Here is a 15,396-nt window from a genome sequence, read left to right as displayed (position 1 = left end):
ACCATCCCGCTGGATAACTATGATAACTTCCGGCTATAGGGCCATTCTAAACGAGTTTATAAAGTTTAGTAAATGAAGATATACTGCTGATGTTAATGATGATGTTGGTTTGCCTAATTCAGGTACAGTGTTGGTGCATGTTTAACTGCTTGTGTTCTGTTCGTCTTACGAAAAGAGCTGAACCAAATGAAACAGAATCTGTTGTTTGCACATGATTGGTACATACACATTTGTATGGTTGCATGTTTTATATTTCTATTAAAATTATAATAAATAGAAGCATTTAAATAATATACACATATAAATGTAATTACATAATAAAGCAGAGTTCGGTTGATTGGATTCATCAGGCTCATAGCGACCCGTGTAATTTAAATAGAGTTTGTAATCCTTCATCCTCAACCCAACTTTCCCTAGCAAATAGGAAGGAAGTTGATAGGAAGTTGATATAAAACGATTCGACGTAATTTGACATAATTCCATCAGTATCATCGTTTCTTCATAATTTCGAAAAGTTCGAAAAGCTTCTCAACCGTACTGCCAGCTGTTTGCATTCAAAATTTTCTCCACAAAACCTTCCCGCTACCGTTAGAGTGTACCTTTGCTCCATTTCTGTGTGGATTCTAACGAAATGTCATGCACTAATGAACAGACACCAAGATGTGTGAATGCAGAATGGCCATGCCAGAGCACTCAAGCCCGAGCTGCGGTGGTAGTCTAATGGTAAGGTAGGAAAACTCTACCGAATGTGCATCATGCAAATCATGGTAGCGTACATTATCATGAGAATCGATGGGAACGGTAGTAATGCGATTGGAAACGGTGTTGTCATGTAGTCGTTGAATGCATTTGTTTTTTCCCTATTTGTAAACCTTTATACTTAGAATTACAAATTCATCCCACGTATGCACGTATCGCAACTGGAACGAGCAAGCGATGGTTGCTTGAAATGGCTCTTTTATTAGCAGTGACACAAATTGTCGAACAAAATATTACTTTCAATCCTTTTCAGTATTTATAACGGTCATTTTCATAGCCTGTTCACTGCACTATAGTCTACAGCTAACCAACCAAATAGCTCCACGATGTATCGTGTATCACTGAAAAGCATCCCGTCCCGTGTTTCTGTCACTGCAGATTCAATCGCTTCCGAGGCTCAACAGTTCCAGCAACAATGCCGTCTTGCTGCGCGGTTACATTAAACCCACAATCGAGCATCCAGCGGTCAGACAGCACGCCGCAATAACTGGCGGAAATGAAAATAGCTAGTTTGATACAGCGTTTCTCGTTGCTGCGTCCATTGTGAATGCTTTGCGAGGCTTCGCCGCTCCGGACTGCATGGATCCCGTCCATTGTATAGGACATTCAATATTGTACCATCACTAATTGGGGCACATTACACGTTGGTGTAATTACTCTTTCGCCGAACGCTCGGCAGCATAAAGCATTGTGCAATGAAATTGGTTCTCGCGCAGTCCGCGCCCGCTTATCGATATCGGTTCGATTTGGGTTGCCTTTTTTTCGAGGAAAATAATAAATTTTTCCCTCCGTGTGGCATAGATAGAACAGCTTATCTTGGGGTAATTGTTTTGTTCGTTATAGAGTACAGGGATTTATCGCTATCTAGTTTCGGGTTGTTGCGGTGTTACTAAGCAATGATTCATGGTCTCAGGTATTTCACCGTATCATGCCTACCCAGCTTTATGTGGAGCAAATTTAAACGGAGCGTAAAATGATGTTACTTAAGTGACGCTTAATATATAACACTTAAAGTCATATAGCCTAGTTAACACAATTATTCCATGAATATATCTCTTTTATTTCTTTTCCACAAACATTTTTTTTCTCCCACACTCAAGTACCACTTTTGTTGCTGCGCTATAGCTTGATTAGGCTATTGGAATGACTACACCGCCTCTCCTCATTTTCTTGCTCAGTGTCGATCGATTACCACCGTTTGCTCTTGGTGAGAGTTTTAATTATATCCCTTTTGTGCGAGGGCGAAAGAAAAACATGACCTGTTTACACTGAAATCCATACGTTTGCGTTCAGCGCGGCGCCGCTGCGGTAGTAATTCCATGATGCCCTGCCCAAGCCCTGCAAAGGCAAACGGAAAACCCCCAAACCATGAAATGGTGAGCAAACGAAGGCAAGTCATTAACTTGCTCCCAAGTGTGTTGAAAAATAGAAGTGCGAGGGAAAAAATAAACAGAAAATAAACAAGTACATTCGTACACGCTGCAGAATACGGTAGTGCCATATCATTTCAAACTGACGACGGTGAACTTGCGCTCATGCGATTGCCCGGCACAAAGGATGCTCCGTGCCATTGTTGAAAAGTTGTGCTGCTCCAGCCAACCAGTTCACTCAATCAAATTAACCTCATAAGCTGGTACCTCGCTTGCTTTAGAATTAAAAACCTCCATTCATCTACCCGCGATACGTAGACCGCAAACAATGTCTTGAGCTGGGGTTAACCTGTAGAGTGGTTCCCATTTTCCATACCATCTCGTTAACTTTTCACGCCCAAACAAAAAGCCCAGCCCCTAGGTTGCTTGTGGAACGGCGGGAATTTTTTTTACCGTCAAATTGCATTTTTTCCGCTTGGAAGGTTTTACGCAAAAAGGAAGGCACATTGATGAAATGGTTTATTTTTAAATCAACAGGATTGCAATCAACAAATTCTGCTGACGCAAATAATGGAGCCCAAAAGTTTGGTACATATGGCGCAGTTGAAGGTCTGCAGCGTTTTTTTTTGTGTTTGGTTTGTCTGTGGGGTTGAATTATCCTGCCGAGTTGGATCACCTACCATGGAATAGTAATCAGACCGTACCATTACCGTGCACGTCTGACCGTTTGGGAGACACACGCATGTAACAAGTTTTGGCTCCGTTCGCCGATGGGGTTGGCAAATAGCAGGCTATTTGTAACAGGTGTGCCAAGGCTAGACACCGATACGAGCCCCTACGGACGACGGGCGTTCATTGTTTACTGGCAGTGTGATGGGCAAAATCGTATAGAAGAGGGATAGAGAGTTGTAATATCCCAGGATGAAACATCGTTTCAGTCATCATACTGCTAGACCTGTTAATGCTGTCATTCGGTACCATACTTTAACTAACAGTTATTATGAAAGAAGAGAAAATCATTATTTAATATAGGAAAGCATCATCACAAATGGATGACAACTTTTTTCTACCATTTCCCTTGGGTACTACAAATTCGCTAACAATATCTAATATCTCCACTTACGGGGTACTAGACATTGCACTAAGCATCTTGTCCACCGACTGCTCCGGACGTTGTACATATCGCGTGAAAATGTGAACTTGGAAGCAAAAAAAAACTCGACAAGCCGGCACTTGTAGAAAAAGAAATATTAGACGAGTCAAGTCAAGTACCGACGGACGAGAGTGCTACGTAATCTGTCAAGATCCTCGTTGCAATACGGAGGAAAGCAGGATCCTACCCTGGCGGTGTTTTCTGTCAGTCATCGTCTATTGTTGTGCCTTACCTGGTTGGTAGTAGGACCCAGGGCCAACAACTGAAGCAAAAATCGCTCCACAACCGTGCCCGAAAGTGCAAACGCAGTTTGAGCAATGAGCGAAAGCGTAATCCAGGATTAAACGAGGTCTTTGTGTGCGCGGATGGAGGCGAATTGTGTCACTGAAAGACCTCCCGCCATTGGGCAGTCTACATTGTGAGTATTTTTCGAAAGAGGGAGTGAACGAAACGACGACAATGTTTTGTTTGTTCGGGTTTTTCTTTTGGTGCTCTCCGACACCAAAGTTGGTCATCGTTCAAAGCCATGCGCAGCGTCATAACCATTTTGTGGGCCATCGCAAATGCGTGCCAATTTGGGATGGGTTCCAACGAATTGACACACTTTTGCATGGCACTTGGACGTGTTAGTATGAAAGCGTGTACACGCTCATAAGTGAAGGAAATTTCAGATTTCCCCTGAGAGCTGCCCGGTCTGCCGTATCAGTAATGACAAGGTTAAAGCGTAGCCGTACCAAACAACAACCTTATGCTTTCGATTACAATCGTGCCACACCGAGATGGTTTTCCTGCACATGCCATACAACTGTCCTATTGCTCCACGGGCAACCATTTTTGAGCCTCATATTTTCACTTCCAATTTCGGCTACTACCGTTGATTGCACGCACGCATGAGTGTATTTGTGTGGGATGTTAATTTATGATATTTTGTTGTTGTTGCTGGGAGGAGCCCAGCCAACATTCATTAGTTTGCATCACTTCCCGAGGGACGTATGCAAATTTATGCGACGGATTTTGTTTACCGGAATCTGCTACTAAGGCCCATTCGTTCCCGTTCGATCGAGCGGTGGGATGTTTCTTCGAAACCTTCTTCACTGGCTTCGTATTTCCCCTGGCGTCCTTGATTGACGGGTTGATTGACAATGGGGGCCCTTCCGATGCAGTAAGCGAACCCATAAATTTTCACACTGCAAATGAAGAATAATGAAAATGCCTCCAATTTGACAGCATCCTTGCCCGTTTGGCAAATGACGCAACAGGCCTGTGGGCCAGCTGTTCTGTTAAAAACGTGACAGCACTTGCCTTTTTGGAACTAAGGCACGACCGACACGTGCTTCGGTCGGGATGGATGAGGCGTTTTTTTTTGCTCTTTTCTCAGATAAATTTGAGGAAAACCCCCGTATAAAGATGACGCTCATTTTTCTCTGCCAGTTCGATCGTTTCCGAAGTAGCTATTTTGAGCACACCAAGGGGTAAAAACGTATTGAAATAAATCCACTGAACCGGTGCCACTGACAGCCGCTGTGAGAGCTGCTCTGCTTATGGTGGGAAGCTTTTCTTTATTCCACGTTTGTTGAAACCCATCCCCCAAATGCTATTGACATTTTAGCTTACGCTGCAGCGGAGCAAGTAAAGGCTACGGCTGTCTAAGCCAAGTGCAGCCTGTGCCGTTGCGGTATTTGCCACAAGTGCATAGGGAAATACGCTTTCCGGGAGTGGTCCGTGCCGTGTTCTGCATGACAAACGAGGTAATGTGGAGAAAAGGCCAACCCAACACCCAACCGATCCTAGCGTTCCGTACACAATGGCGAGCAGTGGTAGGCAATTGACTTTACGAATCATCTTTCCTGGCATGTAGACGGGCTTCGTACAATGGAAGTACTCGTTGTATGTTGCTTGTTTTATCCCAAGCTGTTGGGCAAGCCCAGTCCGGCAAGACCGAGCGGAAGATGTTTATTACATCAATAACACTTTTCCAGCCCCTTATCAGGCTTCTTGATGATTGAAGATGTATACACCGTGTAAGATCAGTGCTTGAAGATATCCCCAAGAGCTGGTGGAGAAAAGGGTACAAATATGATGTAAGATTCGATACGGTTTGCGGTTTTAGAGTGTATATAGTGAAAAAGGTATCTTATGTGTCTGAAGTTTGATTCATAATTGAGAGATAATCCTAATAAGATTTATTATCTCAGTTTGTACCAAGCTTTTTTATGTTTGACTCATTCATAATTCCTTTATGTTGAATGGTTGTTGACAAATATTCATACTAATGTTTGAGTGCGCAATCATTATTTTGCTGATTGCGTGAGCTTTATTTTGAACGACCATAGAACCAATCAAAAATATATTTGCTTTAATCAAATAATTCGGAAGAGCGCGATTTTTATAACGGTAAAATTAAAAAGGACTAGTTTTTTAAATGTAGAATATACGTTAAAGCACACCTTCAAAAATTTCCTCTTTCAATCCAAAGCACGTTAGGAATCTTTCTCTATCACCGAGGCCTTTATGATTATAAGGGTAGTTTGGGTTTTGCTGCTTCCCTAACCAACAAATCCTACACTCAATAACAGTCCAATTAAACATTCATAACCATCAGAGTGGTCGTCCAGCGGTTAGCACTTCAAGATCAACGTTCACTATACGATAACCTTGAGACGTTTGCGAACCAGAAAAAGGACAGTGTTACCGGTGCGAGCGGAATGAATGGTCCGTATCTTGATGGATGGAACAACACTTGCCGCTTTCCAACCTTTTCAAGCACCTGTTGAAGAAGGGTTGGGTTAGGCTATCGAGATGGTGTGAAATAATTACAAGCTACCCTTTTTCAGCACAAGGAGGTGGATGTTTTTTATCTTTGGTCGACAGATGGACAAAGATCCAATACAGAATGTACCGATATAGAAAATTAAATATTTACTACTGCTCCAAAGAAATTTAAATTAAACAAAGTTCCTCATACAAGACGTCTATTCGTTGCACAAAGACTGATTTTTGCTCCAATCTGTTGTTAGGTGCTTCATTTACCCCATTACCAGTGTGCGTGTCTGAAAGCTTTTTTCCACTCTTCCGGCAGCACCAAAAAAGCAGTCACGCAGTCGGAAAAAGGGATGGAAAACAATTGTCCCGAGCAGACACGGGATCGATCGGGGTGTTGATAAATGACCATTCACTCACATTAACAATCGAATCGGTACTGTGCACGTGTGTGAACCGGACGTGATTCCAATGCGTTGAATTGTAAATGCCGTGACTAGGAGATTTTCCTCTTCCGATGACACGAACGGATCGAACTGCGTCCCTGTTTGCCTCTTTCAGCACTGTTCTTCGCTGACACATACCGTGATCATAAATTGTTGCTGTATGTACTGTGTAGAGTGGTGTGGTACGTTTAGCTTCGTCGTGATGTTTTATTTTTTTATTTTTATTGATAATAGCGCACCATTTTTCCACGCGCGTCAAACTCATTCTCTGTGGCGGTACACGGAAATACACCACTAATGTGTAAATCTCGTTTTTCCTCCCTATACATGCATTTACCGGCATTTGCGTCCCAAGCACCCGGGCATGATCGATTCGATTTCAAAGCAAACATTTAGTTATCCTTCCGATGCTTTACCGGGAAGGTGACAAAATGTAAGGCAACGAGCACAGCATACTTTTAGGCGCCATCGAAACCAAAGGCCGACAGCGTTACAATGCTTCGTTATTGGAGGGGTTCTCGTTTTTTTCTGCGAAAAACTCAACCATCCCTGCTCACCGACGGCGCAAAGCCCATTATTTTAGCACTTTCTCGGAAAGGATCTTTTCCTGGGGATCTCAACGGTAGCGTTAACCGAGAGGCGGGAGTCGTGAAGCACACACAAACACACCACGGTCGTGCAAATCCTCGAATCCTTACCAATTTGCTCTTATCAACAACCGACCGGTCCCGGCTGGGTTTCACGATGTCGCTAGAGAGGCTTCGGTATAGCAATAATCAGCATCAGAGTTGAAAATCGGCTTTTCCATGGAAAGGAACCTGCCAAAAATGTGAGAGCGAAACGGTAGAGAAACCTTTCATCCGATGCTCGAGCTCAATCGCCCGAACCTAGCGAAAAAAGGGACTAATTTTCCAACACGCACATCTTGTTCCGTAGGAAAAGCATACAGAAAAAAAAGTAATTCTTCCCGAGGCGCTAGCAACAAAACAGCGAAAACACAGCGAATGTATCGCACACGGAACACGGATACGCACGGGATGTCGGGCGTTTGTCTTTAATCTTTCTGTTCACTGCTAGTAGAAGCTTTAAGCCATCACAGCGCAGTGGCTGTTTGATGCTTGTCAACCTTATTTAGCCACATTATCGTGAAACGGAAATCCAAACCTCTCCCCTTTGATGATCCCTTTTCGTCGCCGACGTGCTCGCGGGATCCCAATTCAAGGGAGCCTTTATCGAAAGTGCTAAATTGATTGTAAAATCAATAGAAACCTTCCGCACCATGAGCTGTGTGTTTGTGTGAGTGTGAGCCCCACGAGACCTGATACTGGCTTCGGATACAGATTGGTACAAAACAAAAAGACGCTTCCCCAACAGTGGCACAGTGCCGCTGCAGGCAAATGGTAATGTAAATAAGGTACTCTTACTAATCCTACTGTTGCCATCCGGGGCCCTTGCCGGCGACTGACAAACGACAGTCGGTAGCAATTCATCCAAAACAAAACCCTGCCCAAGTCCAGTGTTGGCCGAGACCACCCGTCGTTCCCGAAGCGGAAAATGCTTGCGGTGGTTGATGTTGTGGTTGTAAAGCTGTCAGGAATTATGACCTCAGTGGTTTTGGGTCGAGTTTAGTACACGTTCACATTTCCAATGATTAAACAACTAGCAGTGACAGGGAGCGCAGTTGGTGGTGAACTTTAAATGTTTGCTAGGCTAGTTCTTGGTATTCAATAAATAACAGTTTTTAACGTATTGAGTACATTTATTTATTTATTTATTTTATAATTCTTGTCGGCCAATAATGGCCCCAAAAGATATCGTAGGTTATTAAAGATTAATGTAGCGCAGACGTTCACTAGTAGTAGAAATAGATGTGTGAAAATCAACTCCTGCCTAGAATAAATTAAAACTGCGTGCCATGTTCACTTTGCTTAATAAGCGAGGTGCGTCAATTTCTCCTTTTACAGTTTGGCCATAAACATTGTTTTAGCCTTTTCACTGCGCTTTTCTAACGATTCTTCACCTAACAATAAGCATCTTGTTCTTTAGGGTAGCGTGTCACCATTTGGCCATCTAAGCTTTTTAATCGCGAAACTAGTCATTTTCCTTCCACTTCACACTTTCAATGCGATTGATCCAGCGGTCGGTATGAGACAATTGATCCATATTCTAAAATAGATCTGACTAGACTAATATTAAATAACATTTTTAATGAAGATTTAGATCAGGAGAATCCAAACTGAATAGTTCGTGAGCCGCGTAGTTTCGCAAATAACGTTATGGAGGGCCATTTTGAATCTACATTTAGCTAATCGGGCAACGTTTAATTTTATTTAATAAAAAATAACAGAATACATACAATTTCTACAACTTTCTGTTACTAAGTCATGATGTTCATCATTAGAAAGTTAAAAATTTAAATTTTGATTTAAATAGTGGAAATAATAAACACTTTATTTTAGAGAACAAGCTCACAACAACGAGAGCTAATTAAAATCTAATTTAGATATTTTGATGTTTATTGTGTGCAAAGTCCGTCAAAGAACGGCATAGCTAGGCTTGGTTCATACAAGACAAATATCGATTCTAATGCTAATTAACATCTTAGCCCACGCTATAAGAATAATTATTCACTACTGCAAATTAGTTGGTAGCCGACGTGAAGAGTTCTACGACCAGCGTGGATCAAAAAATCGAAATTTAACTTACGTAAATATATTATGTACCCCAGAATTTATTCTTCAGCTATAACTCTCATGCCGTATAGCAAACGAACATCACTAATCGATGATCAGTTAAACATATTTATATTAAAAAAATGTGATTTAAAATGCACAAAAGTAAATAGATATAACGTTTTAAATGTACCGGCGGTCCCCGAGATACACGGTACCTCTTAGACGCGGACTCGGAGATACGCTGTTTTCTAAATTTGACAGTTGCATGAGCAAATTGTACTGATTTTACACATCGATTGTCAAGTGCTAAATAATTTCCCTATTGATCGAAAGTTAAAACCCATTTGAAAAGGTTTGAAGCTGTTAATTTCAGTCAGAATTATATCAAATAATTAATTTGGTGACCAAAACCACCCCCTACTTGCAAAATTACTCGAAGAATAGTGATATATTAGCTGGTAATTACGAGATTCGACTTACGCGAAAATTCGAGATACACGATATTTTGCAGCCGTTTTCGGTCCCCATGAAATGTGTATCTCGGGGACTGTCTATAATTTGAACTCGTTTTTTTTCACGTTTTTTGGGTTTGTTTCTGTAATTGACACAAAAATAAAATAGAATTATAAAATAAATATTTTATAAACAACTGACCCCATAGAAAAACAAAAACAAAAATATTAATTACTCTTCTTGAAGCAAAATATTTGATTTCTTCTTTTTGTAAATAGTCAACATAAACTATCAAATGGAAAGTATACACAGAAACTGGATGATTCATTTTGTAACTGGATGTGCAAGTGCATAGAAATACATCGGAATCTATTAAGGAAGTAGTTATCAAAGTTAAGTTATCTCTGTTTTTAATGCCGTGCCAACCGTGTTTTTAATTGTGTAAAAATGTGTTTTAAGACAGTGATAATAACAAGAAAACAACAATATTTAAAGATTTATGTGACAAATAGCTTGATGGCCGTATGGGAAAGCCCGTCAATTCACGTAGCAGTTCTTCGGTTATATGCATCTGTTGGTCTAGGAGGTCACCGACATCCAGAATGGAGTGTCAAGACATTAAGACAATTTAAAAACTAAAAAGGTGTAGCGTGTGTGTGTGTGTGAATTTGAAGATTATAAAATAAATTTTGAGACTGTCCGGAATATGAATCAATCAGCAATACGGTGTATTTCTATTTTTATCGAAAACTGTGTATGTGTTTTCATTTAAAGTTCACTAAAATTACGTCGAGGTTATTTTTTATTCGTTCGTAATTGTATTTCTGATTAAAGAAAATGATTCCTCATGCATTAAAAATTTTCACACAACATAAGTTTGATGGATTCTCCAATCGATTTGGCAACAAATGATGGCAAAACATTTTCACAAACCCGGGTTTGCACAAAGTTTTGCTTATATTTGTTGCAAAAGAAATACAGTGAAGGTTGTGGTTGTGAGTTCTAAAACATAATTATTAAGCAAAACATTTGGGTGTAATTGAATATGGTTCAATTGACAGGAGTCATGATTATCTAGGAAAAAATAAAAGACTACTTCACATCATTTCCAGAAGAGCTGTATCTGTAGTTTCCACCAAGTTTGCTTGGCTTTGCTTGTAATTGACAGTCAAAACAACCGCATCGTCAGATTCAGCAGACATGCGCGAATCAGTACACGTGCCGGTAGGAGGCAAAAAAACGTACAGTCCTTTCAGCGCTAGGAACCCCAGGGGCTGTTTCGTAAGGGTGTTTCAGATGCTACAGTAATAGCCTCCAAGGCGCAATAATATATCGGGTCCCACGCTGCTCCAATGTTTTTGCTGCTGCTGCTGTTGCTACCATCGCTGCTACTGCTGCTACTGTTACTGCTACCGCTTTGAATACCGGCAAGCTTGTGAAGCTCTGTGTATGGGTAGAATCGATGTGTGCGTTCGTGAATGAGTTGAGTAGAGGGAGGAAGAACAGAAGAACAGCAGGAAAAAAGGCTTCAACTTCCATGACTCGCAAGCAACCATGACTCATTACAGCGCCTGATCTGCAATGGTGGTCGGAGGGGCAAGTATCCTTGAAACCGTACCGGCTGGTTGACCGATAAACTGGTCAGTAAACGGGCTTTTTGTTGTGGAATATTTACCGAAATGTCAGCACTGCAAATGCTCGCGGTTGTTGTGACATCATTTCGACGGCTAACCGGCTGGTGTGCGTTGGTTTGATTGCTTCATTTTTTGTCGTCGTGTTTGACTATCGTCAATGAGTAATAGCGGGGAAGGGAAAAAACGTACGATAACGAAGGTGTGGGAAATGCCAGTCAAATTGAATTTCACACAAAGTTTCTCACGGACCTTTGGACGAGCGGGTGCGTTTCAACTCGTCATAGCAACATTGTTCAATCTGGCCACATTTTCTATAACGTTACATTCGGGCAGAGGCTTTGCCTTCGTCATCGCGTATGCACAATCTGGAGAGCGTAATTCAATTGCCGTCCGTTCGGCAAACGAACCATTTTGGGATGCCGGTGGTTATTTGTGTAGTGCGAGCGTCTCGTAGCGAATGAATCTGCGAGTCCCCAGTGTGCGGATGGTTTATTGATTTTTAGTTAAGAATACATTCGTACCAGCCGGCTATGTAAAACGAATCGTTCTGTTAAACTCCGAGCGACAGACTGAATTATGAGTTAGCAAAAAAAAGTAATTACATAGCATAATGAAGTTAGAACAGGGCTTTTATTTTTTAATAAAATCGATTACACCAGTTCCGCTGAGAATGTCCTCATGCGCACACACATTCAGAACGGGAATTGTAAATGGTGTTTAACATCGACAGCGTACAAACTGTATCCATCTTGGTCCATTTCATTGTGCAAAATCTTCCAACGCAGCTAATTGCTTCAGCTTAAGTAAATCGAATAAATTTGATGTTAAATGTATTGCTTATGCCTGGCTAACAGGCAGGGCGGTAAAAATACCAATTCGGTTAGTCTTAATTGGATCGATGGTAGCGAATCGATAGGCTGATGGACGTCGGTATAATTGCTATTGCTTTGCTTTCGGATTGTCTTGTCGATTGATTAGTTAACAATCTAGCGTTGATCGTGTCAAGCTCTATCGATCTTGGTGCGTTGCATGCGATAGTTGTTTAGTCAACATTTGTAACTTTTGCTCTTCAACGGCGTTGTTTGGGGTGATGGACAATGTTGACGATTTTCTGACCTGATAATCGGCAATGTATTCTTGCAACATCATTGCTGATGGAGTAGGAAACCGAATGCGAAAGTTAGGAACTTTTCTTTTTTCATTTTTTCAATAATACAATAAAATCTAAATAAATAGTTCAAGTTTTGATGTGACTTTAGTCTCCAGGCTTTCAGTTAAATCATTTATTGAATGTAACTGATGTAAGGTCGAATGGGTATTGGTGAATTACTATCTAGATAACCTTCTTTTGCATTTCATTCGATCCAATCTTGTTGGTATGATGAAGAATTATCTTTAGAGGGGCCTCTTGGTCCGTCCTATTAAATAAATAAATGAAATGATATAAATCTTATTCTTATCATGTTACACCACACCCAAATAAATGTTTCTCCTTGTTTGGAAACATCGTTACACTTTCGACCTTGTAGCAGTAAATACAACAAAGAAAAACAGAAGATGAATGAATTATCATTAGCGAACAATATTGAATGATTCCTTATTCTTAATATTTTTACATCTTTTTAAGCTGCATATTTAACTTCTAACTTCTTGTACGTCACCAATACCATCGTTTTCCTCAAGTTCTGCTAGTCCGAGCAGATATTTTTATGACTCCAACATTGATTTCGAAGCCGTCAACAAGGTTCTCAAGCTCATAAAATGAGCCTCTTGCCTCCAGAATGTACAAAATTCAATGTCATGCTATAAACTATGCTATCTTCCGCATTTTCCCTCCAACATACCATACACCAAGATGAATTCCAAAATATCAAACATTTCTTACAACCCTCAACGCGTCGAGAATGCTTTATGACATCGGACGGACCATGAAGCGGTCTTCTCAAGGCGTTCTTTGCGTTCCTCGTTTCTATTCTTGGTCACATTACTGACTTCTCAGCTCACTGGTCGATAACATTCATTATCGTAAAAACCATTATCCGATTACTTTTACAGCTGGCACGTATCAGCGTTTCTAAGCGCCACATCCTTTGTCCCTATGCGAGCCTTCTTTTCCATGCATCGCAAACCATCATCGGGCCGTAGCAATGTACGAGTTCGCATGTTACTAAGACTGATGCTGCGACGTATCAAGTGCGCATTGACATCGGTCTCGAAGGTTCACATTTGCACATTCTCATAGGCACCCTTATTTTCCTCCCGCTTCACAGAAATTATCCGTGGCTGCAGCTTAAGCGATTCTGGTGCAAGATGCATTCGGTCGGCATCCATTCGGCGCTTGCCATCAAGCGGCAGCGCAAGAGACGCGACAATCAGCGCAAGGCCCGGGAGCGCCGCTACAGCATACAGAGCTCGGAAAGCGGTGACACCCATTCGCCGCACGGTTCGACACGTCGAAAATTTCACCCCCAGAAAGTGCACATCACCGATAATAATAATTTAGATACGAAAGTAAGTATGTCTACATGTTTTCGAGGGGTGAGGTACGTGTTTGGGGCGGTGGTCGAGCTAAATCTTGCCATCAGACATCAGATCGGGTTGCGAAAGATTTCGGTGCGAACACTGACTGGAAGCTCCAAGACGGACACTTAGTTCAGGGACAGGAAATTAGATTGGACCACAGCACGCAATCGAGCGGGGATCCGGAAATTTATCCACTCGTCCTCTCATGTGCTCTCACACGCATCGCTTCCCTTCCGCAGGTAGTCACCAGCATTGGTATGCTGCACATAGGAGTCGTGTTCGTAGTTTTCGGAATCTTTTTACTAGGCGCTGGATTTTTTCCAGATAATCTATCCAATCAACCGCAACAATCGTGGCACCTGCTAGGTAAGTGAAAGCACGTCAACCGGTGTCAGTGACACTACAACAAGTCGCCACCTGCCCTTGACTCGGATCATCTTATGCTTATCTTTCTCGCAGGCAAAGGCTCCTGGTGGAATGAACTGATCTGCACGGGCCTGTTTGCCGTCGGTCTGGGCATATTTCTAATCATTCTCAACTGTGTGATAAGTAATCGGGAGGAGCAGGATCTCGAGAGCTACGTCCAGCGGCAGCTGACACGTTCCCGGTCCGGTGAGTACACGCAAACCAACATACCAGATCTGTAGGGAGGGGGGGGGGCGGACTTTTATTCCCATGAGAGAGTGTGATGCCACTTTGGGAAATCATGACGAGGTAAATGCCACATCCGGTTAGCTGACACGACTTGACCGGTGGGCCGCTATTGACAAAGATCGAACAATGTTCTCTTTTTTGTGTTTTGTTGTGCATCACTCACAGCTCGATTAATAAATGATTAGATGAGGAATTTCTTTCGCAAGTCGCACATAAAACGTCATGCGTTAGAACTGGCAATAATACATAGAGGACTTGTTGTATGACACGCACGTCCGGCACTTCACTTTCGATTGACCTCCGTCAGTCAGCGACCAAATGAAAGAGTGTGTTAGTGTGTCTGGTATATAATTTAAGCGAAACAATTCTGTTGTGCACGTCCAGCCAATTGTTGGTCGTTTTGGCAAGGACAACGGTCTAGGTCGTGTGTACGTGTGGTATCACGCAAGACGAAGGCAGTTGGCGTATAGCTACAATATATTATTCATCGTATCAAAAGAGCTTCACGGTCGGCGTTTTCTTTGTGCAAGGGTTGTACGACAAAGCTCTTGCACACGTTGAGTTCCATGAGTCGTTTCTTGGTCTAGAAAGTTATTGTTACTGTAATACATATAATTTTAAACGTGTGACAAATACGAAACTCATATTCCTACTTACAGTATTCCTTTTTTCGAATAATCTTTCAAAAAGCTCCACAAAAAAGGCATCGAAACCCCTACCAAAAAATATGACCTTTCATAAATGGCATTTTAGCATCAATTTATTTTCCGAATGGACAAAACTTTTGTGCTGTTAGGAATGTACTTCTTGTCATCGATATTAACACGGCGTGAACAGTCCCAAACCGCTCAGCATGACGGAACGTGGCTGCCACTTTCTTCTTTTACACGGCACTTTTCTTTCGTCTGCCAAATTGTACGGAGAAACCTGAACGCCCTTTTCACATTTTTTAGCTGGATAAGGTTGGCT

The 15,396-nt window shown here is 41.8% G+C and overlaps 1 protein-coding gene across 4 annotated transcripts in view; it reads left to right on the top strand.

The window, feature by feature from the left end:
• The window catches only part of LOC121595715, a 33,779-nt gene that overhangs the window by 4,168 nt on the left and 14,215 nt on the right, over nucleotides 1-15,396 (top strand). For 3 of the 4 annotated variants that reach the window (XR_006005204.1, XR_006005203.1, XM_041919894.1), the window contains exons 2-4: nucleotides 13,521-13,761; nucleotides 14,013-14,139; nucleotides 14,233-14,385. Coding sequence is in view for 2 of the 4 variants with exons in the window: in XM_041919894.1 (XP_041775828.1) it covers nucleotides 13,561-13,761; nucleotides 14,013-14,139; nucleotides 14,233-14,385 (481 nt within the window). In the remaining 2 variants the exon portion in view is untranslated. Of the gene's footprint in view, nucleotides 1-13,441; nucleotides 13,762-14,012; nucleotides 14,140-14,232; nucleotides 14,386-15,396 lie in introns of those variants that run through there. The other variant, XM_041919895.1, reaches the window with a different exon arrangement.

Source organism: Anopheles merus, chromosome 3R (assembly GCF_017562075.2).
Source record: "Anopheles merus strain MAF chromosome 3R, AmerM5.1, whole genome shotgun sequence".
Classification (NCBI taxonomy): Eukaryota; Metazoa; Arthropoda; class Insecta; order Diptera; family Culicidae; genus Anopheles; species Anopheles merus.
Note: the sequence above shows the minus strand (reverse complement) of the source record. Positions and strands in the feature narration are given on the sequence as shown.